Here is a 21,511-nt window from a genome sequence, read left to right as displayed (position 1 = left end):
ACAAAAGAAACAAAATTCATGAAGGAGTTTACAAATGTTCATTATTAAGTAACATGTTTGTTTACACTTATAAAAGTAGACAGCTCTGTACAAAGTTAAAACAATTAAAATCTTAAAATTTTAGAGGTTCAAAGTTTCTTTGTTGAGTTTCTTTTTCAGAAAAATAACACTTTTAATCTTTGTCCTTTCATTGTTACTTCTTATCTTGTTTTAAATCCGATCTTATACTTTTTTCTCTAGTTTACAATTACAATTTTATTTAGTTGCAATTCTCATATCACTTCGTATTAATAATTAAGACAGTAATAAACGTATTTATCGATAGATATAATTTTGTCAGCGACAATGGTAATAAGAGAAACAACCGTATCGTCAGTTATATCACCGTTTTAATTATCGTGATCGTTGTTACGTTATGAAACCAGAGATTAAAACGAAAATGATTTTCATTTTGTATTTACAATGATCGGATCGTTCGTCAATGCTTACTGATTTTATTAATCGCACAATTATAATTATTGACTCAACTGAAAGACATACTTCGAGATTCGCTAGCTAGACTAGATAAGATTCGGGTCCAAATTTAACCCCACTATGAGATAAATGAATAAGACGGACAAAATTACATTTGAATAGTAAATGACGAGAAATACCGATGAATAGTTTAAAGGAATCGTGATTTAGTGAACATTCATTTTGATAATAATTTTCTATTTAAATAGTTATTCAAAAATTATGCTTGTCATTTATTATTCCTGAACAGAGTTTAAAAGTAAACAGATATAATAAACAAGGTCATGTCTGTAATAAACAAGTATTTCTCCAAGCTTGAATTGCGTCAAATGGTGTCGTATAACAGAAAATACAATTATAGTACAAGAAAGTCGTGTAGCGATCAGAGAATTCTTCGATTTAACACGTATTGTTAGGGGCAACATGTCTGTACACGATGACCTTGCGGTAATGATACGGCATTGCAGTTCTTCTTCCTTCTACGCGCGAAACTTTTGAAACATGAAAAATTAACGTTGTAAGTTTGAAACACGGTCGCGTGCTGTTATACGTATGATGCAACATCAAAGTTAGACTTGTTCCGTACCCATCAATTTTATTACTCGAAGTGCCGATTGCGCAACACTACGTTCCGCGATTTCTCTAAAGGTGAATTAATGTGCCAACGATGCACTTTTTCGAGCTACATACAAGTAAGTGTCTTACGAAGCTCGAGAGCCGTATACAGATAACGACAGCAAGCACAACAACCTCTCGAAATATGATATAAAAATTTACATAATACCTCGATAATTTAATCGAAATAGTATACGTGTTACTCGGAATTGAGTAATTACGACGTCCGTGCTTCGAATGACGTTGAGATAAACTCGCAGGGAAGCGCACGCAATCGTACAAATAAAAGTGTCGCGATATCTCTCTCCTTGGATTTATTTATTGGAATGAATTCCGTATTAGCGATTTCTCGTTTCTCGTCAGATTTTATATAGAGCCACGAAGCAGACAGAAAACTTCGTGACCTCCATCCATTTCGCGATAAGAGTCCAATCATTGAACTTGAATATCGAACGGGTCGCTCGCTCGATTTTTAACGAGTCTCGTTCTTTATATCCAAACGTTGGTGTATCGAACAAACTCCAAACGTTAAAGTCGTTCAATTCAATGATACGTGTGTATACGTAGCAGCGGACATATTTACCGTCACTCTTATCGGCGTAAACATGTAAATTTTATGCGCCATCCGCTGTTATAACTATCACTCTAATCTGTTACGCTTTCTCCGCGATAATACGAACGATTATGTTGTCGTTTCGTAAAATCGGTTTAAAAGCCAGTTACGAAATCGCTGAAGAATTTCTTTATATAATTCGATAATCATAATTATTGCAGCGAAATAAATTGACCTGCCAAGGTCATTGAAACGCTCACGTATCTTGTCTGCCTTAACTTAGCAATAACTTAGAAATCCCAACGATTTCACGTGTGCAAACTGTACGAATTATCTTAGAGAATTAGAACAGTCGATCGCAATTCATTCGGACCTCTAATTCCTTCCAATTAAACTTGACGAGAGAAAAAGGAGTTAAAGGCGTTCTATTTCGAGCTCTGTCTCGTGTGTTCCTTGCGTCTTGTATACGTATACATATCTATATAAAGAATCAACAGAGTCGGGTCAATCAACGTTGTCGTTTCTTTTCGATTTCCGTGTGTAACGTAAAAGCTGCGGAGAATTTTGATATTTTTTTCGTCACCGCGTAACTCACCGTTACCGAGAGATTAACCCTCGGATTGAAACGCGAGCGAAGCTTTTCGGCGGGCAGAAGTTCGGAAATGAGAGCGCGTAACGAATCGTAACGAGGCCTTATCGAACTACTAGTATTTAACACATTGACGACGGACCCGACGACATTTAGTGAGATCGGTATTTTAATCGTTTGAGTGCCAAAGAGATGCCATCGTGTTTCATTCGTTCGCCTCGTTATTCGACGCTTTAGGTAGTGTTCGAGAAGAAATTCATTTGGGAGAATTACATAAATCAGTGTATGCGAAAGAGATACTTATTACTTCGAAATGTAACGCGTCGACAATGGACTGGCTGTGGCACCCGTTGGCATTTTTCGACATTGAACGGGAGAAGCACTCAAACGATTAATATCGTGGCAAACTTTATTAGAAAATTTCACCGGTATATAATCTCTCGTTTCTTTTTCTTTCGAAACATCGTTATCGAAGGTTAAGTTTTTAACATCATTATGTATCAGTTATACTATACGACGTTGACACGAGCCAATAGTTGTTGGGAAAAGGAAGAGAAACGTCTTAGATAATATTCTTTTGGATTAAGTGTTTATAGCTGAAAGGAATGTTCGCGCGGAAAGTGTTGGTCTCCGATAAAAAAGTCAACGCGAAGGATTATAAACAGTGACACCGGCGCTCGATGACAGTTAACCGTTTAAGTGCTGGATATGACCGCAAAAATCTATGCGAAAAGTGACGGGCAGAACAATATCTATGCCAATAGGAGCGCAATCGTACTCGGTGGCACTATTCGCATGAGTACCGGAAGAGCGGGATCGCGCTCTTAAATTAGTGGACTCAAACGGTTAATTTTAGACGAAACGTTTCTCCGTTGTTTTGCCACGCCGGATCGAAGACGTTGAATTCGCAAACATGGAATCGATAGCCACGCTACCGAAAGTTACCAACCAAAACGGTTTAAAATTCTTATTTATCCAAGAACGTGAACTTTTGAGTCGCAATGTACATATTTGCAATTCATCGCGCGCAGTGTTCGCTCGCTTTTACTTGATAATTGTATTTACATAATTTGAAATAAAAAGTAACGACTGACGACGATTATTATTCGCGGTCAACGATTGACGATAAAAGTCAATATCAAGGCCAGCTTTTTATACAATCATTTTTATTAAGTGTCACAATTGATATTATCGATAACTCGTATCTCGATTCTACAAGTAATTATCCAGTATTTGTCTGCCGAAATACACTACGTTAGTTCTCTGCGTTACTGGCACTTCTGAGATATTGTTAATCGTTAGTTAAATACTAGTCACCTCCAGTGTACGGACGTTAGAAAAATACTCAATTTTTGACTCCCTGCAGCTAGAGCTGAGCAAATATATTTTCAGGCGAAAGATTTTCTAAAATTTATTAAATGAAAAAGAGCGTATATCGTTAACTGAAAATGTATATCGTTTAATTGGTACGATGATACGCATTGTACTGGCAATTATAACAATTTTTGGAAGCAATGTATTTGGCAGTCTGAGGATTAGAATGAAGACTCGGAGATGGGGGGAGGGGAGTAATTTGCTCATCCCTGCTCTAAGAACTAGGTGTAAAAATTGAGCCATTAGAGAAAGATCGTGGCTGATCTTGTTTCTTTTTTCTCTTCATTATCAAAAATTGATTATTTTCGTGGATACACGATTATCCGATTATTACTATCTACGTAACTATATAACTGGCAAGCGTCCACAAAAATGTAATCGTAAAATATACGATTGTATTTCTAATACGTCTGGGTGACCATACGTGGCTATTTAACGTCAAACTAAAATGTTTCGTTAAAATATGTACCGTTCTATATATTGAGGTCTCTTTCATTTAAAATATTTCGTTAAAAACAAAATTTTACTTATTCATATTTCTCGGAATCGAAACAGATATTATAATAAATAAGTTTATGACATAATTTCCGTCTTTTTACTTTGGTTCGTTTCATTTTTTATTATTATCCAGAAGAAAAGCTGGGTCACCCTACTACACTAATGTAGCAACGTAGTTAAACACGATTTTCCTGTCGTAAGCGCTACTTATTAGTTACGCATCGATCGTCAAACATTTTTTTGCGAATTTCATCCCTTTCCTTCTGAACTATCTAGCACATGTGCAAATGTGTACGTTATACGGAAGCACGGACTATGATGTCTACAATTACATGACTCCTCTAAACTTATCTAGAATTCCCCTAAAGCTACTCAGACTTTAGTTAACATTTACTTTAATCGTTAGTCCAGCTTAAAAGAATAACATTATGATCGATCATAACATTAGCTACGGCTTCTACATCGTTTTATAGTTAATTCATTAATACTGCATCTGAATAAACTAGACTCATTTTTTATGACAATATGGCCATTGATATCGTATACTATTCTTACATTTACATTTTATTCTAATTTGACACAGAATGTTCGTATACAGTCTTAACGTTACTCAATGATGATGTTCATGTATCGTGCTAAAAATATGCCTTGAACTACAAAATTTCCTTCATTTTCAAGAATGTTTTCTATCTTCCTTTCTTTTCTTTTGGTCACTTTCACCTTCTCGTATATTTACCTTATGAAATACTTGCTGTTAAACAGCTCTTTGTATGGACAAAATAATGCATTTTCTTTTAGAACTTTCGTCGCGGCTCAAATTTATTTACGTTTTTTTTTAACAAGAAAATAAAATGTTCAGACCATTAAATAAATACGAAATGATATCAGTATTCAAATTTTTGTACCTTTTGTCTTTTGAAAAATACTAAATACACGCTGCTTAAAAATATTACGTTCAATTCTTAGTTTAAGATCTCAAAAAATAAGTTCATTGTTGGTATTCAAGTATTAAAAAAAAATATGTAAGACTTAATCGGAGTCCCAAATTTTGAGCGTGAACGATTAATGTAATATATTCAACTGTGCTACTACTACAATATTCAGTTTAAACAGTATTCAACCCATCGGAATACGAATAAACTTTTGTGTTTCAAAGACACCGCCGATTTATAAAAAATCACAGTTACATTGTATTTCACTAAGTTTTTTTTACTACCGAACATAAGAGGTAGGTAGTTAATCCTAATTTTAAAGCTTAATATTTTATTGTATTCATTACCGATGGGTTAATTTATAACAATTTGAAAATTATTTGAATACTGTATTTGAATTTAATGGTGTTATCGGTATCGTATTATCAGTGACGATCACTTCAATTCAAGTATACTTTTGTAAAATCGTTTCTAAGAAATAGTATCAAGGGCGGCCTAATTATAATTTCTACCCTCAAAGATGAAGAAGAAAATGTATACACGTTAAATGTAGATAAAGGAGTAAAAAATACAAATTTCTTACGTTAACTAGAAAGTTTAAAACCTATTATTATTATCACTTGTACTATGTACGAGTCAATAAATAATAATTACTAAATTCATCAACAACAATGGAAGTATATGTCCAGCAACATTGATAAGATAAAAAATTAAAAAAAATATATATTCGTTTGTTTCTATTTTGTGTAAAGAAGGCCTAGTTACGGCATAAGAACAAACAACTAAGTGCCTGTTAGTAACAATAATATACCTAACACTAACTGTAAACAAGTCAATTAAAGCATACAAATTTCTGTTGCTTTTCTCATTAGCACCATATTCAAAACTAAAGCTCGTTCTTTTCGTAATAGCTATTTCGATCGTTCCGTAAATAATTACGTTCCACTAAAACCATTCTTCGTATTGGCTACCCATGGTTCATCTCATTAAATCCGCTGCTCTTTGTCTGTCTCGATGTACTTCTCGAGGATGCATTCTTTTACGGTGTGAAAAACAGTTCCCAGAACTCGCGAAAGCTTTTGGACAATATGGACATTGATAAGGCCTTGCACCTGTATGTTGATTTATGTGAAATTTCAAATCCTGATTTCTTTTAAACGTTTTATCACAAAGAGGGCACGCGTGTGGTCTCAGATCCGAATGTGTTATACTGTGGGCTCGTAGTGTAGAATTTGTTGGATAAACTCTTCCACATACATTGCATGGAAATTGTATCCCACCATGATATTCTTTGTGTCTGAATAAATTTGACTGCGTCTTAAAACTGAAGGAGCAATCAATGATTTTATCAGCATTTATTTTACTGAAAGTAGTTTTTTACAATAAATATTAATTTCTTAATACAAATACTCACATTCTACCACATATATCACAACCATACTTTCCCTTAGGCCGATGTGTTTCCAAATGCACTTTTAGATTTCCCTTAGTAGAAATTTTTTTACTACAAATTGGACAGATAAAGTTTCCAGATGAATTGTTATCGGTATTCATGTGAAGCACAGGCAGTTTATCTTTAGGCAAATGGGACCATAGGTGATTTTGTAGACCAATTTGAGATATAAAGGATCTAGCACACATTGTACATTTATGAGGTTTTGTTGATATATTAGAAACAAATTCATCATTATCTTCTTGTGATCTATCATTATTATCGTCCCTTATCTCGTTTTTTATTTCTTCAATTCTAAGGAAAATGTGTATTGTTTAATAAATATATAATCTCTTTAAATCATCAATATTAATGTAAATAATCTTACTTATTTGTTAATGGTAATGGTTCTGGTGTATCTACTCTTGTTATTTTTTCTTCGCTATCTGATTCTTCTGAAGTTTCTGATGCTGACTGTTCCATACCACACTGTAAAAATAACATGGGATCTACTTTGACTTCCATCTCTTCCATACTTGGAGTAGGGCATTTATCTTCCTGTGACATTAATTCTGGTGGTCCCAATGGTTCGCCTTCAGTCAAAATTTCTATTGCACCCTACAAAGTAACATAACTTCGAGGTATATCTATAAAGCAACTTAAAATCTATAACAATTATAATTTACTTTTGTTAGTATTGTATGTAATAACCCCCGGTCTTCCATCTTTTTTGTTACATCTTGCACATCTTTAATAGTTTCCAATTCTACATCCTGTGCAACACTTGTATTGTCAGTATTATTATATAATTGCAATCTTAGTTTCTCTTGTGTCCTATATGCCATCATTGCAAAGCGATGAATGTTTTCTAATCTCTTAATGCACGTAGCACACACCATCTTTGATAACTTATCTTCTGGGGACACCTACAACATAATTAATATTTTATTTATAACACTCATGAGAATTTAATAAATAATAAATGGTAACAATACTTAAATAATAATATACAACACAAAAAATTAATGTTTAATATTTACTTGTTTGTTGTTTTAATTGAGAAGTAAAGAGCAATAGTTTTAATTTGTAAATTTAAGATTCACTGATTATTATAGAAATCTTACAACCTCCCTTCAGTAGCAAAACTTTTATATTAAATAAAAATTAATCTTACATTCTATATTAACAATCTTTTTATCACAATTGTATTTTACTATTGTATTTATAACATAAAATTTGTCACATATCATTAATTTCAAAAAACGTCACGCATTGTTTATGAGTGTTTTATATACCGAATTATATTTATAGCTGCGCTGGTCATGTAGCGCATACAGTATACTTATTGTAATCAATAAAATGCTAATTTTTAACACTTTTACATTCATATCGCAATGAAGTTGTTTAAGATATTATTTTGAAATATTCAACATTTTCAAATTACACGCACGCACGCACGCACGCGTACACACACATATGAGTTTCAATTAAGTTAATTATTTCGTTAATTCACACCAACATGTAAAATGTTACTCATATTTTGCTTGAAATGCATTATCGTCGACCAAATAAGATTGTTTTCAGAAAGTAGTTAATTTAAAATTCTTTCATAGTTAATAAATACAAATATCAAATTTTATTTTTAAAGTGGAATATTCACGGCTAATTTTATGCATTTTGAAAACTTTCTTACAAGTGCATACGAATTTCGATTTATTGTTCACGTAAATAAATGCTGTTTTCCGTATAGAGATAATACATTATTTTTATTAACTATCAGTTATTTCTTAACATTTTAAATAAATAGTCATATTCAATTAATTCTTAAATTTTTTTAAATTAGTAGTGGGTATTATGAAATTATTAATAAATCACATTTACTAATTCTATGCGAATAAGTTATACTGTACGCGTAATTCTTTGTTTTTAAAATATGTAGCATTTCGAATTTCCATTAACGCGTGAGATTTTATCAGATTTTCAAATATATATTTCAGGTTCGAACGCACAAATTTTTCTTCGCGTGTACGGAGAATGGGGTACGAGAGAAGTTCAGGGTAGAATCAGAGAGAGGGTCACGTTGAGATTTCGAAAAAAAATCCACACACAAGCTCAGTCTGATTATATACATGCAGGCGCACATACAACGGCGATCGCGCTAATTCGCATGGAGCGCGGTCAGACTCACCAAGATGTACAGATATTTTCGTATTTTGGTTTGCAGGTAGTGCCGTCTACCATCCTCGGCGAAAATGTGGACCCCATCGTTTCTTGGTATGTCACTAGCACAAATTCGGCAGTGGAGCTTGTCCTCCCGATCGCGCTCAAAATCGCGACCCGCCGTACCCATTTCAAAAAGAAAGAAAACAAAAAAATTGACAAGGTATCACCCACGTGAAGGAAAACTTGTTTCTTTTCACGGATTATATTATAAGCGGTCACGAATTAAAAATATTACGTTAAACGGTTTCACGCATCCTCGTTCACAACATTAAATTCATTGCTTATTGTTATATTTCCCCCCCTCTCTGTTTCGTTATCTTAGCACCTCGATGAAAAACGTCGAAAACGTTCGGCAATAAAACTTTTCAGCGATGCATCTTTACGACGTGCCAGCTTGTCCGAGAGGGTTGATTATTCTAACGATTTTTTTTACTTATGAGTCTCCCGGATTGGGTGAGATTACTCCGGCACAACGTTGACGCTTTAAAAACGACGTCGGCGCCGGGCGTCGGCGTCTCTCTCCCGAAACGAGTGCTCAATACAAAATATATAATAGCATTCGTCGATTTGAAAAACATATGTATATAACCAATTGTTTTATTTATGGATCTCGCTTGTATTAAACGATATTACTGCTACAAAAGGCTACAATGTGTTTTCTATATCATTCTCTGACTGTTTACGCAATAATTAAGGGTTTCTTGTGTATTACTTGAATTCACATTTCTAAAATACTACCCCTTGCTACAAATAAAGAATAAAATGTATCAGCGCGGTACTCTTAATTGGTCCGCCATCTTCTTTCACCCATTCGTTTGTATTTTTTCATTTTCTTCCTTAACCATTCCATAGGACTGTTTTATATTCTTCATTTTAATTGATTCGTAAGTTGGTTTCGTTAAAAATAGATCTCGATCGATAAATTCTTTCGAACTTGCTGGACATCGTCGAAATTAACGACAATTTTTCCAAAGTTTCCCGCCATTTATTCAGTCATGTATTACTACGCGCATGGAGGGAGGGATAAATGTGGACATTTTTGTCAGTGCGGAAAATAGTTCCAGGTACTTGCGAACGAACAGCCTCCCCCTTGGATATGTTACGGCCCCATTTTAAAAAATCAATACTTAATAATTAGCAATTAATACACGCCTCGAGTACATACGAACGCTATCTTGTCTTCTGCAGTTTCTGATGTACGTATGCGTTCTGTTGCTATTTAATGCTCGATTTTACACTTATTCTAAATGTATAACTAATAATTATGCTGTGAAAAAATTACAAAAATATGTAGATTTTTGTAATTTTATGAACATGGGTTCTCTTAAAAGTATGGAAAAATTCGTCCTTCAATAACGTATTGAAATTTCAAAATTTTTTATTTTAAGGAAATTGAATTACTGCTAAGGTTAATAAGTGATTGAAAAGTTGATTTGTTTTTGTTTTAAAAGGATTTGTGAAGAAACTTCAAAGAATATTACTATACTCTTATATACTTTACATTTATGGATGTTTAATACTGATTAAAATTCCAGTAGTAAATTTTATTATATTTAAATAATTAAAATAAATAATTAGTTCACATTAATTTTATTTAATCAAAAATACAGAAAGAGCAGATAACTAAATATAAATTTCATGAACATAAATGGAACTGTTTTTATATAAGTTTTTACACATCATGAAATAATTTATAAACAAAACTAAATATATCTTGTGACATAACTTTCATTAGATATATCAACATAAAAGAATGTGTGTTAGAAGTATATTTAATGAAATGTATGTATGCTATTATACTAATGCATTATCATCCTTGTAACATTGTCAAATTACTATTATTGTTATGAAATATAAAATAGATTTATCAAAGTACAAAATATATACTTATTGAATAAATACCAAATATAAATCAGTGTCAGAAAGTGTATCAATTTATAAGTATCAATGGTTTATACTTATTTCTTCTTTAACATTTTGTGATATATTATTCAGTTATTGCTAATTTAACATTTTGCCTTATTCTGAATTGGTAAAAATAACTTAAATTCTGCAGGTAATTCATCTTCAGAATATAATCTATCAGAAAAGTATACTCTTCGTATTCTACAATTTGCATGGATCTGAACTCTTAATGTTTCCACATAATTTGTTCCATATGCACGTCTAGTAAAGTCAGCTAAGTTAAATTGAATTTGATTCCATCCATCATCCAATCTCATTGGCATTGTACAAATAAATGGTTTCACTCTAGTTGTAGATTGATAATTACTAGCTCGAAATCTACGACGTACATTTTTGTCATCAATTACCTAAAGTAAAGAATTTATAACAGTTTGTTTTTCAATAATATATTATGGTGTAAGTGAGTCATTAAATTTATGCCATACCTGAACTTCAAAGGTAAAGTATTTCTTTAAGTTTTTAATGATCATCACCAGAAATGGTAATTTTATGCCTAATGTTTTTCTTGGGTCAGCTGGACATGTGATATATGTAGTACTAACATTACTACCCAATATTTCTAATACTAAACTTTGTATATCATTATCTGTAATTCGTTTTATGTGTCCGTTTCGTACTTTTTTATCCCAAATCTGCAACGGCTTGCTACCGATACTATACAAGATCGATAAAAATCCACTTTGAAAAGTATTCTTAAACATGTTCTGTTATTTATGATATTTTCATAAATTTTTTTCAAATTTCTCTTAATAATATTTTTCTTTAAAGCATATGTTCGAAGAATTCAAAAAATTTTGTATACTTTTAGGTGTTCACAACTTAACCTCCATTCATTTTATAACACTGACACTCACTGAAAAGTTACATATCAAAACATTCTATTCTTGAAACCATGAATCAACACAGTATATAACAATAGCCAATACAAACAAAAACATTTCCATTTTAATTCAACATTTTCTTTGAGAAATTTTAATCCCTAAATAACTACAGCGATGAACATAACCTACAAAATTTATGTTTGATCAATGTTGCTATTAGATTTACAGCGACATCGAAAATCGATCGATTGTTTCGAGTCTATCGATTTCAAACTCGATCATTATCGAAAGTTTAAATTTTAATAAGGTAATACTAAAATTTAACAACTTGATTGCAATAAAAAGAAATATAAACATTATTTTAATAATTTGTGTATGTATTTTATAAATTATACGTACGTAGAAGATAAAAGTAATGTAAACATTAACGTTTTTACAATTATTTATTGATGTCAAATACAAACCGATAAAGTTTAAATAAGCAGTAGGTATCTACGTATTAAACAATCTTTTTTTTAACGAAGTTAACGATTTGTCGACATAAAAAACTATCAGTGTAAAATCTCTACTGCCATACTGCCTACTTCTTAATTTCCTGGTATGATCATTCGCTTTTTGATCGACGTTACTGAAAATCACATTTTGCGACTATACTCTTTTGGGGAATGAATAAGAGAAACAAAATGACTAACTTAATTTAAGCGCAACTTTCATTTTCTATACGATAAGATTAAAAACAATAATCGTTTATCATAATCTTTTCGTTTTGTTCAATGAAAAAAGGTATGTTTTAATTATTTTTTTTTTTAATATAGACACGTAACAGCATTACAAAACTAAATTAACTTAGGGTGGTTTAATTCTTTTAACGGAACTTTTTGATCAGTTATTTGTGTTTTTGTTTGCTTCCACCGAAACTATCTTTAACTATCGGTACAATTCACATAAATAAAACTTGTTAAGCATAGGTATCAAACTATCATATTTGTTCAAAATATTATATTCGAGACAATTTTTGTGCATTTTACGTATCAATAACTGAAACGAAAAAAGAAAATATGTACGTTGCTACTAATAGGTAATTTACAGTTCAATCACAATGAAGTACATAGTTTTTAGTGTCGATATTGTAACTGTCCGATAGTTACAGATTTAAAAGGAAAGCATTATTTGTGAAATAAACGTTTAGAATGTGACCTTTTATTCTACTGCATCCGCGTCATCTCTTGGAATTGGATTTATCTTCGTATTCCTTCGAGATATTCCCACTTCACATCTTAGTAATTAATACTTTATTCGCTTATTGTTACGACTAACTATTGTATTATAGTTTACGCGGATAAAATAGGTCCTGCAACAGGGGTATGCTTTCGTAGGATTCATGTTTTTCTTTTGCTGAAAAAAATTATGTGAAAGAGAGAGAGAGAGAGAGAGAGAGAGAGAGAGAGAGAGAGGCTATCACTAATTTTTTCTCTCATTCTCTTTTGTTTGGAACAGTGAATCCCACGTGAAGAAGGAAGGCCCACCTATGAAGCGATATTTCAGAAAAAGGAACATTCATTAACTCGTCCTCGAGTGACCTATAAATTATTTTGGAAGGTATCGCGCGTTACGAAAGATTATCTGAAAAAAAAAAGTATTGTAAATGACATAAGCAATTCTTCCCTTTTTCTATCTCCGTGATACGGAGCATATTACAGATTATGGAAAAAACAATCGTATTACCATAATTTAACAATATCGCTTGCGTATGTTCTTTTTTTTGGTTTTTTGTTCTTTTTTTTTTTTAATGATCGAATAACTTTCGAGAAATCTTTTGAATAATTTAATGAGAATAATGAATGTAAGATAAGTCTTTGACAAGAAATGTGATATCGTATTCTTCTTCTTCAATAGAACGTTAGACGAAGATACGATTAAGTCTATTATCTTCATTCATTATTACTCTTTTTTTTAAATTCTTGGCAATAAGACAAAATTCTCGACGTTGTTTCAAGAGTGTTATTACGTTATTTCCTTCAATTCAAATCAAACGTATTTCTTTAATAATCATGACGCAACGGGACAAATTTTGAATTATTACCATTTCCTACTACAATTTCCGATACATCCAAAATCATTTTTCGTTTTCTTTTTTGGATAACGGATGTATGAAAATTTGAATGTCCTTTACTTCTCAATACCTTGCAAAACATGAATATAACCCCAGAGTGCTTCTAGGCCCCACAGAAAAGCAAATTGGGGCAATAATATGAATATATCACATTACCTTTCTTCAATTTTATAGACTTGAACGGAAACTCGTAGAATAGTCGAGTACGTTAAAGAGTCCCCAACGAATTTCCAAAGCTTTCTTATTTCTTTCTAATTAATACTGTCATTTAAAATTGTTGTAGTCCCGTTATAATATTAACTTAATAAAACAATAACAATCAAAGACTTCACAATTTTTGCAACGTTAATCATTTTATTATTCGGTTGGGGACACGTAACTCTTCGAAGTTTCTAATCGAATTTCGTTTCGGAAAAATGCGCTTCGTTTTTTGTACCAATCGTTATGTACAATGTCAAAATAACTATTAATAAAGATTCCGCTTTGCTCAACAAAACGGTAAAAGATTTTAGTACGAAGGCGACTTTTTTTAAAGTCACTTCTGTAGATCCATGTAAATAAAGATACACGAAACTGTTTTACTGATTTATATGCGCTCGTATCAGGTAATACGACATAATAGACATTCTATTCGCGAAGAATGAGAAAGCCAAGGATTAAATAGAGAAATTAAGAGATGGCCGCATTTCATCTCAGATTTCAATATTCTTTCACTTAACGTTTCTACAATGTTGCCATGATCATAAACCACGATTCTCTAGAGAATGATCATTTTTGTTCAGTTACGATGTTTAAACAATTCATGTTTGTTGATTGTGGTCCTATCAATGAAGTTGTTATAATAAATATAATAGAATCGATAACCACTGTTAGGATCACAATCTTGATCAAGCACCAATAATTTTTATTTCAAGGTACTACTGTGTATCTTTAAAGCGTAGAAAAATGATTTAAATTATATACTCGATACGCATTCGTATGCGTAAGCCCTACGCTTTGTAATCATCACAGAAGTCTATCAAAGACTACTGCGACTGATCGGTCATTTCCACTTCTAAAAGAAAGGCATTTTTGTGTGCTCAACAATGACTTATTAGTTATTGGTGCTTGAGCAATTTCCTGATGCGATTAAGGCACTGCAAAAGATTGATCCTCCATAAAAAGCTATTGATCTTCCAAATACGTTGTCCATTAAGTTAAAGAAGCAATGGCGTAATATGCGAAGACCGAGTCATTGGTGATTCAACGTTTGAAGTTACCATGTAATAAGGCCCAGAGAGACAGATTGAGGAGAGTTATTTTCCCACCGATTAGTTCATTCAACAACTGTAATATACACAAATACATTAATAAAAGTAGAACATGTGATTAAGACTACATAAAAATAATTTCGAAAGATTACGTAAAAGCAATATAAATACTAATAAAAACAAAAACTTGCAATCTTGTTACATAGTGAAAAATACTAGAAGCATATAATAACAATAATAAGAAAAAAAAATAATAATAATAGTATTGTAAACGGAACACTAATATCTGTGTTCATTTACAGAATAAATAAAGGAAAATACAATTAAATTATCAATCTTAAAAATTCCACGATGTAATTCAAAGTATTAAGGTTTAACATTAACAGTGATATTAATGTTAAATCTATATGAAATCACTCGTTTTTATAAGATCATTTTCAAACATATCTCGTTCTCATCAATGACTGCGTGAAATATCCTTAATTTTCCTTTGCAATGCCTTAAAACGGCAACGTAAATTGAACTTATATACGTAAATCTTAAATATTACATAATTACTTATCAATAGTTCCATCCATTATATTGTTTTTAACTTGAATGCTAATGTGTATTCCGTCTCCAGACGCACCTTTATCCTTTTTCGTTTGTGAATTAGATGCATTATCGAGACCCAGCTTACTTAAAGTACATAGAGCTTTTAATGCTGCTTGGTCACGGCTCGCACTCCTTGTTGGACCATTGCCATGACAAACCTGCGGTGGATCTGTACTTAACGTTACAAGCGACAGATATTCCTTATTTACTGCTCCCTGAAATCAATATGTAATTGATTAAAACTGTGCAAAAAGATAAATTAATTATATAAATTCGCTATTCTATACTAATTTAAGTTTTCATCATTAGTCTGCTGTACACTTTAATACTATATTTGATTACATGTTATCTGTTAATGTTCGTTATAAATTATGTAACAAAATTTTAATATCAATGACTACCTTGGGAAAATCACTAAATTCCACACTGAAGTTAAATAATTGAGAAAGATATTTCAATTGATCTTTGGGAGAAACTGCGGCTGGGTTTTGTTGCTGTTGTCCTCTTAATTCTTCAGCAACAATTTGCACACTAGGTCCGCTACCTAATTTAGATTCTTGGCCTCCATCCACTAATAAAAGTCCAGGTACTAACTGACGTCCAATAGTTCCTGATTAAAATTAAGAAATATTTCAAAACTTTCATGGCCAATAAATGACATGTATACCATAATCATTAAATTTTATCATTTATAATTCTATAAATGATAATTTAAAATAAATATTATACAATTTTATCTATAATAGTGTATATTTTTTATATCTCACCTCCTACTGGGTGAGATTGAGCTTCATTAATTTGCTCATCTTCCAAGAAGGTAACTTTTCTAGGCTTTGTTTCAGTATTTTCGCTTTCTCCCGTTTTTATCGATGGCTTTGTGGGTTGTAGCTGTGGTTTACTATAACCTAATTGTGTTAGAAGAGCTTCTGCTGCAGCTCTTTTAGCTAATTTTTTATTGGGACCCATTCCCTGAGAAGAATGTTGTCCCATAGTAACCACCATAACGAATTCTCTTCGTCTTGATGTACCCTTTTGTTCTAATAAATTATAAACGGGTTCCTTCTCTCGTTTAGCTTGCTGTATTTGAACCAGTCGTGAAACTGGATTGACTTCCTCCGCAGCTTCAGATTCAGAACGTGGTTCCTGATACACTTTTATCAGGTTGCGCGACTTCTTCTTCGTTGCTAGTGGTTTGCGTTTCACTCGTAATGGACGATTTTGTATAGTTTCGGGCAATGGAGGCAGACGATTAAGTTCTTCCAACATGAACTCTGCCGCATGTCTTTTTGATACCTGCATTATGCCATAAACAAATGATTTAAAATTATTTATGTTACAAAGTTTGAAAATGATATAGTGCCAAAGCTTACTTTCTTTGAGGGTCCTTCTCCTAATGTTACTTTATCTCCAACAGTGCATTTTGTCCTGAACGTCCTAATGTGAGGTTTCCCAATTTCTGACACAACTTCAAAACTAACAGGTAAACCACGTTTTAATGCTTTCTCATGAACTAACGACACAGGACTCTTTAATTCGGCAATGGGATCTTTAGTTTCGCCTAATGTACCGTTTTCGCCGGTGTTACAAGCATTTGCTACTTCTTCCGGTAATGGCAATTGGCGTAATTGTTCTAAAGCTTTACTAGCTGCATCATGTCGTGCTGCTTGACCTGTCAGCCCTCTGCCAATGAATTCACGTTCCCCTACCTGTGAATTGTTATATTTAATAAAGTTTAGATACATTTATATTAGAATCACTACTATACAGAAACATTTATTATTTTCTTACCTTCAAAGACACAAGATACAATTGAGGTTCAGCATGGAAACCACGATTATACGTAGGAAAACGTGGATTGAATATTCGAGGAAAGAGATCTAAGCCATGAGAAACATATTTATGTATTCCTGCTGGAGGAGCTTGTCTAAATGTATAAACAGTGGGTTCTCCTCTCTTCATAGCCAAAGTATTTAATTCAACAGTTGGAGGCAGATTCCCTGTGGTAGACAATTTACATTAGAAATTTAGAACGTTTAAGTTTTATTCTATAGTTATGTAATAAATAACGTATAATTACCAGAACCACTAAAACATTTTCCTGGATGACCAACTCTCATTGCTTTAGTAGGTTTTGGTGGAGGTCGTTGATACCAGGTCCTCGTTAATGCTTCAGTTGCAGCGCTGTGCTGAGCTTTCTTTATGCTAGGACCCTCAGCAATATATTCCTCCTCCCCAAGCTTCAATGTTACTGTGAATCGTTTCTTGTGCGCTGGTCCTTGTTCATTAGTCAATCTATACTGATGTTGAATTTTATTAAAACGTGCTAACTCATTCAATAAGCACATTGGTGTTTTTTCTTTCATGTTTGCCAAAGCTGAATCAGTCACATTGACATGATTCTGAGTAGGTGGACTCTGATCTCTGGACTCTCCGTTGTTGGTTTCATTTGTTGCTGGTTTATTTTGTTCCATACTTTGGGGTTGTTGAATGTGTTGCGGAGGAGGATTTTGTTGATTATTTTGTTGCTGTGAATACTGTGGCTGTTGAACATTCGGATTTTGTAGAGTCACAGAGACAGTGTTTGCTTGGTCTTTTAGACTGACGCTAACCATGGTGCCTAAAATAAAATGCATGTCTAAAAGTAATTTGTCAATGTATAAAAAATAATTCATGTTTATTAAGTATTACCGTTTGTATTATGTGCATTCATGCCCATCAACATCGGTTGTCGTGGATTTCCATGTGGTGGTCCAGGATGTTGCATGTGATGAATGTGTTGTTGATGGGGGGGCATGGACAGTATTTGTTGATGTGGATTCCGATGCGGTAGCGGATGCTGCGGCTGATGTAGAGGGGCCATATTTGCCTGCTGCATGGGACGCATCGAACCTCCCAATCTAACAGAAGATCATAGTATACAATTACTAGTAGTAAAAACAAAAGTATGTATGAAACTTTGCACATCAAAAATATTCAATTGTATATTACATATTTTTTATAAGTGAGTAAAATTATTGATGTAAAAATATTATAAAAGAAACTTATAATAAAAAATATAATAATAAAAGAGTCATTACAAACCTATTATGATCTCTAAGTTGGTTTTGTATTGTATGATGTTGATGACGTAACATCGTATAAAATATTGTGCAGAACCTTCAATTGAAAAAGACAATAAATAAATGGCATAGAAAATATATTTAGAACAAAAACTACCTATATGTTCTTTAGCCTCATATGATACGTTTACAGCAAATCTACTTTCCAATGCAAATTTTTACAAGTAGGGGTTAAACATTAACTTATACAAAGATAATAACACAACTGTATATAAACAAGATCTATACTTAGAAAATAATAGTCTGCAATAATTATGTTAGCAATAGACATGTTCTTTTACAAAATAGATCTCATTACTCAATGTAAATTAATATAGTATACATAAGTGATTTCACAATTTTAAAAACAATAACTAAGTTTAGAATCTATCTGACAGAACTCGAAAATGTACGTCCTATTATCAACGTTACGAAAGAAACTTAAAAAGTTTATTTGTAACCAAAAAATATAACAACGTTGATCATGTAAAAGAAATTGCTTTCCTTCAAGTAAACTAGTCAATAGACAATGGGCTTGGCCCGGCTATTTGGCAGCGGAACTATGCGTCGTATTTTCTTACCGAAGTTTGTTCTATTTCACGAAAATTTTTAGATTATTGAACAGCAAAATTTCCGGCGAAACAGATCTGCCACTTTAGGGAACACTGCCAGGCCCTTTACACGGCTATTGGCAAACAGTAAAGAAAAATCGTCTGTAGACTAAAATGCGGCCATTTTGATGTGAGCCTCTCGGCCACCGTCTCTCATCCCTTCCAAAGGACATCCTACTTGCCGATTTTTTTAAAAGTCCCCAATATCGATTAAAATGATCGATACTTCTCGTTTCTTCAAACCACGAATTGGGCACGTTAATTTCTTACGTGATTATTACAAATACATAGCTATATCAATAAATACACATTCTGTTTGTTATATTTACTCAATTAATACTGTATATTATTATAGATAAAACACTTTAAGGATAATAAATAAAAGAACATTGTGGTAAAGTGCCGCATGGCAGATTCAAATTCCTAAGATCAAAATAACGGAAATATTCTACAAATATCATTTTTTCATTTATCAAAAAAATTCAAATGTTATTATTGGTGAGTATATGGATGCATAATCAGATTTTTACCTAGCAATAAACAATTACAGAATTTAAAATAAAAAATACAAAGATTAAAAGCTTAACAATAAAGTCTGTTTCATATGTAAATATACTTTATGCAAATTATAACGTAACGAAATTATCAAATTTAATTCCTGATATATAAATATTAATTTTTTTATATTCTCTGCATTTTCTTTTATAAACATAACTTATTTTTAATTTAATGTAAATGAATAATGATTAAGAACAATTCTTTATTGACATTATTCTAATATCATTAGTCTTATTGAAGCAAACTTGAGTAGCATAAATGCATGTTTATACCAAAGACAACAATTTTTCTTGATAAAAAATGATCGTAAAAAAGCTTGATCTAATTATTTAATATATTAAATATAATTGCGTACATATATAGATTGCTTTAACTATGGGTATAAGACTTAAGATTTGCTTGGCATTGTTTTCCTGTAGAAGTTATTAGTATCATTTAAATTTTATAGACTGCTATTTTTTGTAGTCTTTGTTTTCTGTTACGTCTTAATTACATTTATGTTCTTTAATCATATCAAGATTAAATTGAAATTAAGTTAAAAATGGTATTAGTATAAGATAATAAACATAACCCATAACTACTTGAATTTGGATTTGAGTTTTGTTAATTAAGTACTATTTTAAAGGTCTAATAAGTTTGGAATAATTTCGGTTTTAATATCCTACAATAAAAATATAACTAGTTACTAAATAAACAAAATACTTCTACATAAAAATGTTATTTTTGCATTTAAGTATCAAAATCACATCTTATAGCAGCATTCATTATCTCTGAACATCTCATACCCTTTCATATCATATTTACACATAAATTAAAATGTTACAGGAAAATAACAGACTATAAAATGATGTCTCAATTGTTTTTTGGTTTATTTTTTTTAAAGCTTATTTGCTATTTTTTTTAAAATATAAACGTAAAAATGGAACAATCACTTCAATATGAATTTTGTTAATAGTAACCATCAATACATATCTATTTACAATGGAATATGTACAATAACGTACATACTAGTAGTGTAGGTACCAATGAAAGGATAATTAAGTATATTTCAAATGATACAATAAGGATGTATGTAACATGGGTATAATAAATTACAATTTGAAATGAACTTGGAAACAAATTGAAGATACTTGCTAAGAAAGAATCATGTTTCTAATCTAATGGAGTTTCGGGCATAGAAAAAATTGTAAACGCATCAATTATTGTTTTGTAGCTTTAAGGAATATAATTTAGGTTTTCTCTTAATGTGCAAAAGTATTAAATTTATACTTTCCTATTTTATAAATGACTCTTACATAATTGAGTCATAAGATCAAACACTTTTATGACAAAAAAAAATACAAATATTTTTTATAAATTTATAATGTACATCATTTTAATGAAAATATTACACAGCAATTTCCTATACTCTCGACACTTTTTTGCAACTATCTTCACTTAATTTGCTCGGATAAAACGTTGATATAATAAAAAATTACAATTTGTATAACAAAATTTCATAATTGTATTACTTACTTCGTCATATTTTTTTCTTACTATCTATTAATTCATTATAGAATCGCACTTTGTGTTATGTTCATTCAACTTTCTTATTAATTTCTTTTTGGAGCCAGTAAGCGTCTAGCATCATTGTCTTTGAGACTCAGCTAAGCTCCATTATTATAAAATAATTTATTAAACGTTTAACGATTTCAATTAATAAATACTATTTGATATACAATTTCGCTACTAGATTTACAAAGAGGAGAATATAGATATTTAGTGTCCCTGTA

The 21,511-nt window shown here is 31.7% G+C and overlaps 3 protein-coding genes across 6 annotated transcripts; all 3 read right to left on the bottom strand.

Annotated features, from left to right (window-relative positions):
• Positions 1–104: 104 nt before the first annotated feature.
• LOC143150947 (uncharacterized) lies at positions 105–9,891 on the bottom strand. Its single transcript, XM_076319612.1, has 5 exons — positions 8,695–9,891; positions 7,193–7,432; positions 6,895–7,124; positions 6,489–6,821; positions 105–6,398 (listed from the first exon to the last, which is right to left on the bottom strand). The coding sequence occupies exons 1-5, from the start codon at positions 8,854–8,856 to the stop codon at positions 6,053–6,055; spliced, it is 1,311 nt and encodes a 436-aa protein (XP_076175727.1). The 5' UTR covers positions 8,857–9,891; the 3' UTR covers positions 105–6,052.
• A 756-nt stretch (positions 9,892–10,647) lies between these two features.
• On the bottom strand, positions 10,648–11,758 carry Bug22 (cilia- and flagella-associated protein 20). The gene is made up of 2 exons (XM_076319745.1): positions 11,120–11,758; positions 10,648–11,041 (listed from the first exon to the last, which is right to left on the bottom strand). The coding sequence occupies exons 1-2, from the start codon at positions 11,393–11,395 to the stop codon at positions 10,736–10,738; spliced, it is 582 nt and encodes a 193-aa protein (XP_076175860.1). The 5' UTR covers positions 11,396–11,758; the 3' UTR covers positions 10,648–10,735.
• Positions 11,759–11,939: 181 nt separating this feature from the next.
• On the bottom strand, positions 11,940–19,316 carry Stau (double-stranded RNA-binding protein Staufen). Of its 4 annotated transcripts, none has more exons than XM_076319254.1 (10): positions 19,152–19,316; positions 18,554–18,628; positions 18,161–18,369; positions 17,550–18,089; positions 17,261–17,469; positions 16,843–17,178; positions 16,240–16,765; positions 15,874–16,082; positions 15,437–15,687; positions 11,940–14,954 (listed from the first exon to the last, which is right to left on the bottom strand). In XM_076319254.1, the coding sequence occupies exons 2-10, from the start codon at positions 18,604–18,606 to the stop codon at positions 14,948–14,950; spliced, it is 2,340 nt and encodes a 779-aa protein (XP_076175369.1). In that variant the 5' UTR covers positions 18,607–18,628; positions 19,152–19,316; the 3' UTR covers positions 11,940–14,947. The 4 variants fall into 4 exon arrangements, with proteins under 4 accessions (XP_076175369.1, XP_076175459.1, XP_076175599.1 ...); XM_076319344.1 differs by having other exon boundaries at positions 11,940–13,138; XM_076319484.1 differs by having other exon boundaries at positions 15,507–15,687.
• Between the last annotated feature and the right edge of the window lie 2,195 nt (positions 19,317–21,511).

The sequence above is a fragment of the Ptiloglossa arizonensis genome, chromosome 1, assembly GCF_051014685.1.
Source record: "Ptiloglossa arizonensis isolate GNS036 chromosome 1, iyPtiAriz1_principal, whole genome shotgun sequence".
NCBI lineage: Eukaryota > Metazoa > Arthropoda > Insecta > Hymenoptera > Colletidae > Ptiloglossa > Ptiloglossa arizonensis.
This window is presented reverse-complemented; position numbering and strand designations above follow the sequence as displayed.

Excerpts from the sequence above, each read along its gene's own strand:
- LOC143150947 (XM_076319612.1), bottom strand. The coding sequence starts at position 8,856 with ATGGGTACGGCGGGTCGCGATTTTGAGCGCGATCGGGAGGACAAGCTC. Across the intron at positions 7,433-8,694 it reads GAAAATATCTGTACATCTTG|GTGTCCCCAGAAGATAAGTT; the intron begins GTGAGTCTGACC and ends ATTATGTTGTAG. Across the intron at positions 6,399-6,488 it reads TGTGATATATGTGGTAGAAT|TTTTAAGACGCAGTCAAATT; the intron begins GTGAGTATTTGT and ends TTGCTCCTTCAG.
- Bug22 (XM_076319745.1), bottom strand. The coding sequence starts at position 11,395 with ATGTTTAAGAATACTTTTCAAAGTGGATTTTTATCGATCTTGTATAGT. Across the intron at positions 11,042-11,119 it reads ACTTTACCTTTGAAGTTCAG|GTAATTGATGACAAAAATGT; the intron begins GTATGGCATAAA and ends TCTTTACTTTAG.
- Stau (XM_076319254.1), bottom strand. The coding sequence starts at position 18,606 with ATGTTACGTCATCAACATCATACAATACAAAACCAACTTAGAGATCAT. Across the intron at positions 17,470-17,549 it reads AAAATGTTTTAGTGGTTCTG|GGAATCTGCCTCCAACTGTT; the intron begins GTAATTATACGT and ends TGTCTACCACAG. Across the intron at positions 16,766-16,842 it reads GAGAAGGACCCTCAAAGAAA|GTATCAAAAAGACATGCGGC; the intron begins GTAAGCTTTGGC and ends GGCATAATGCAG.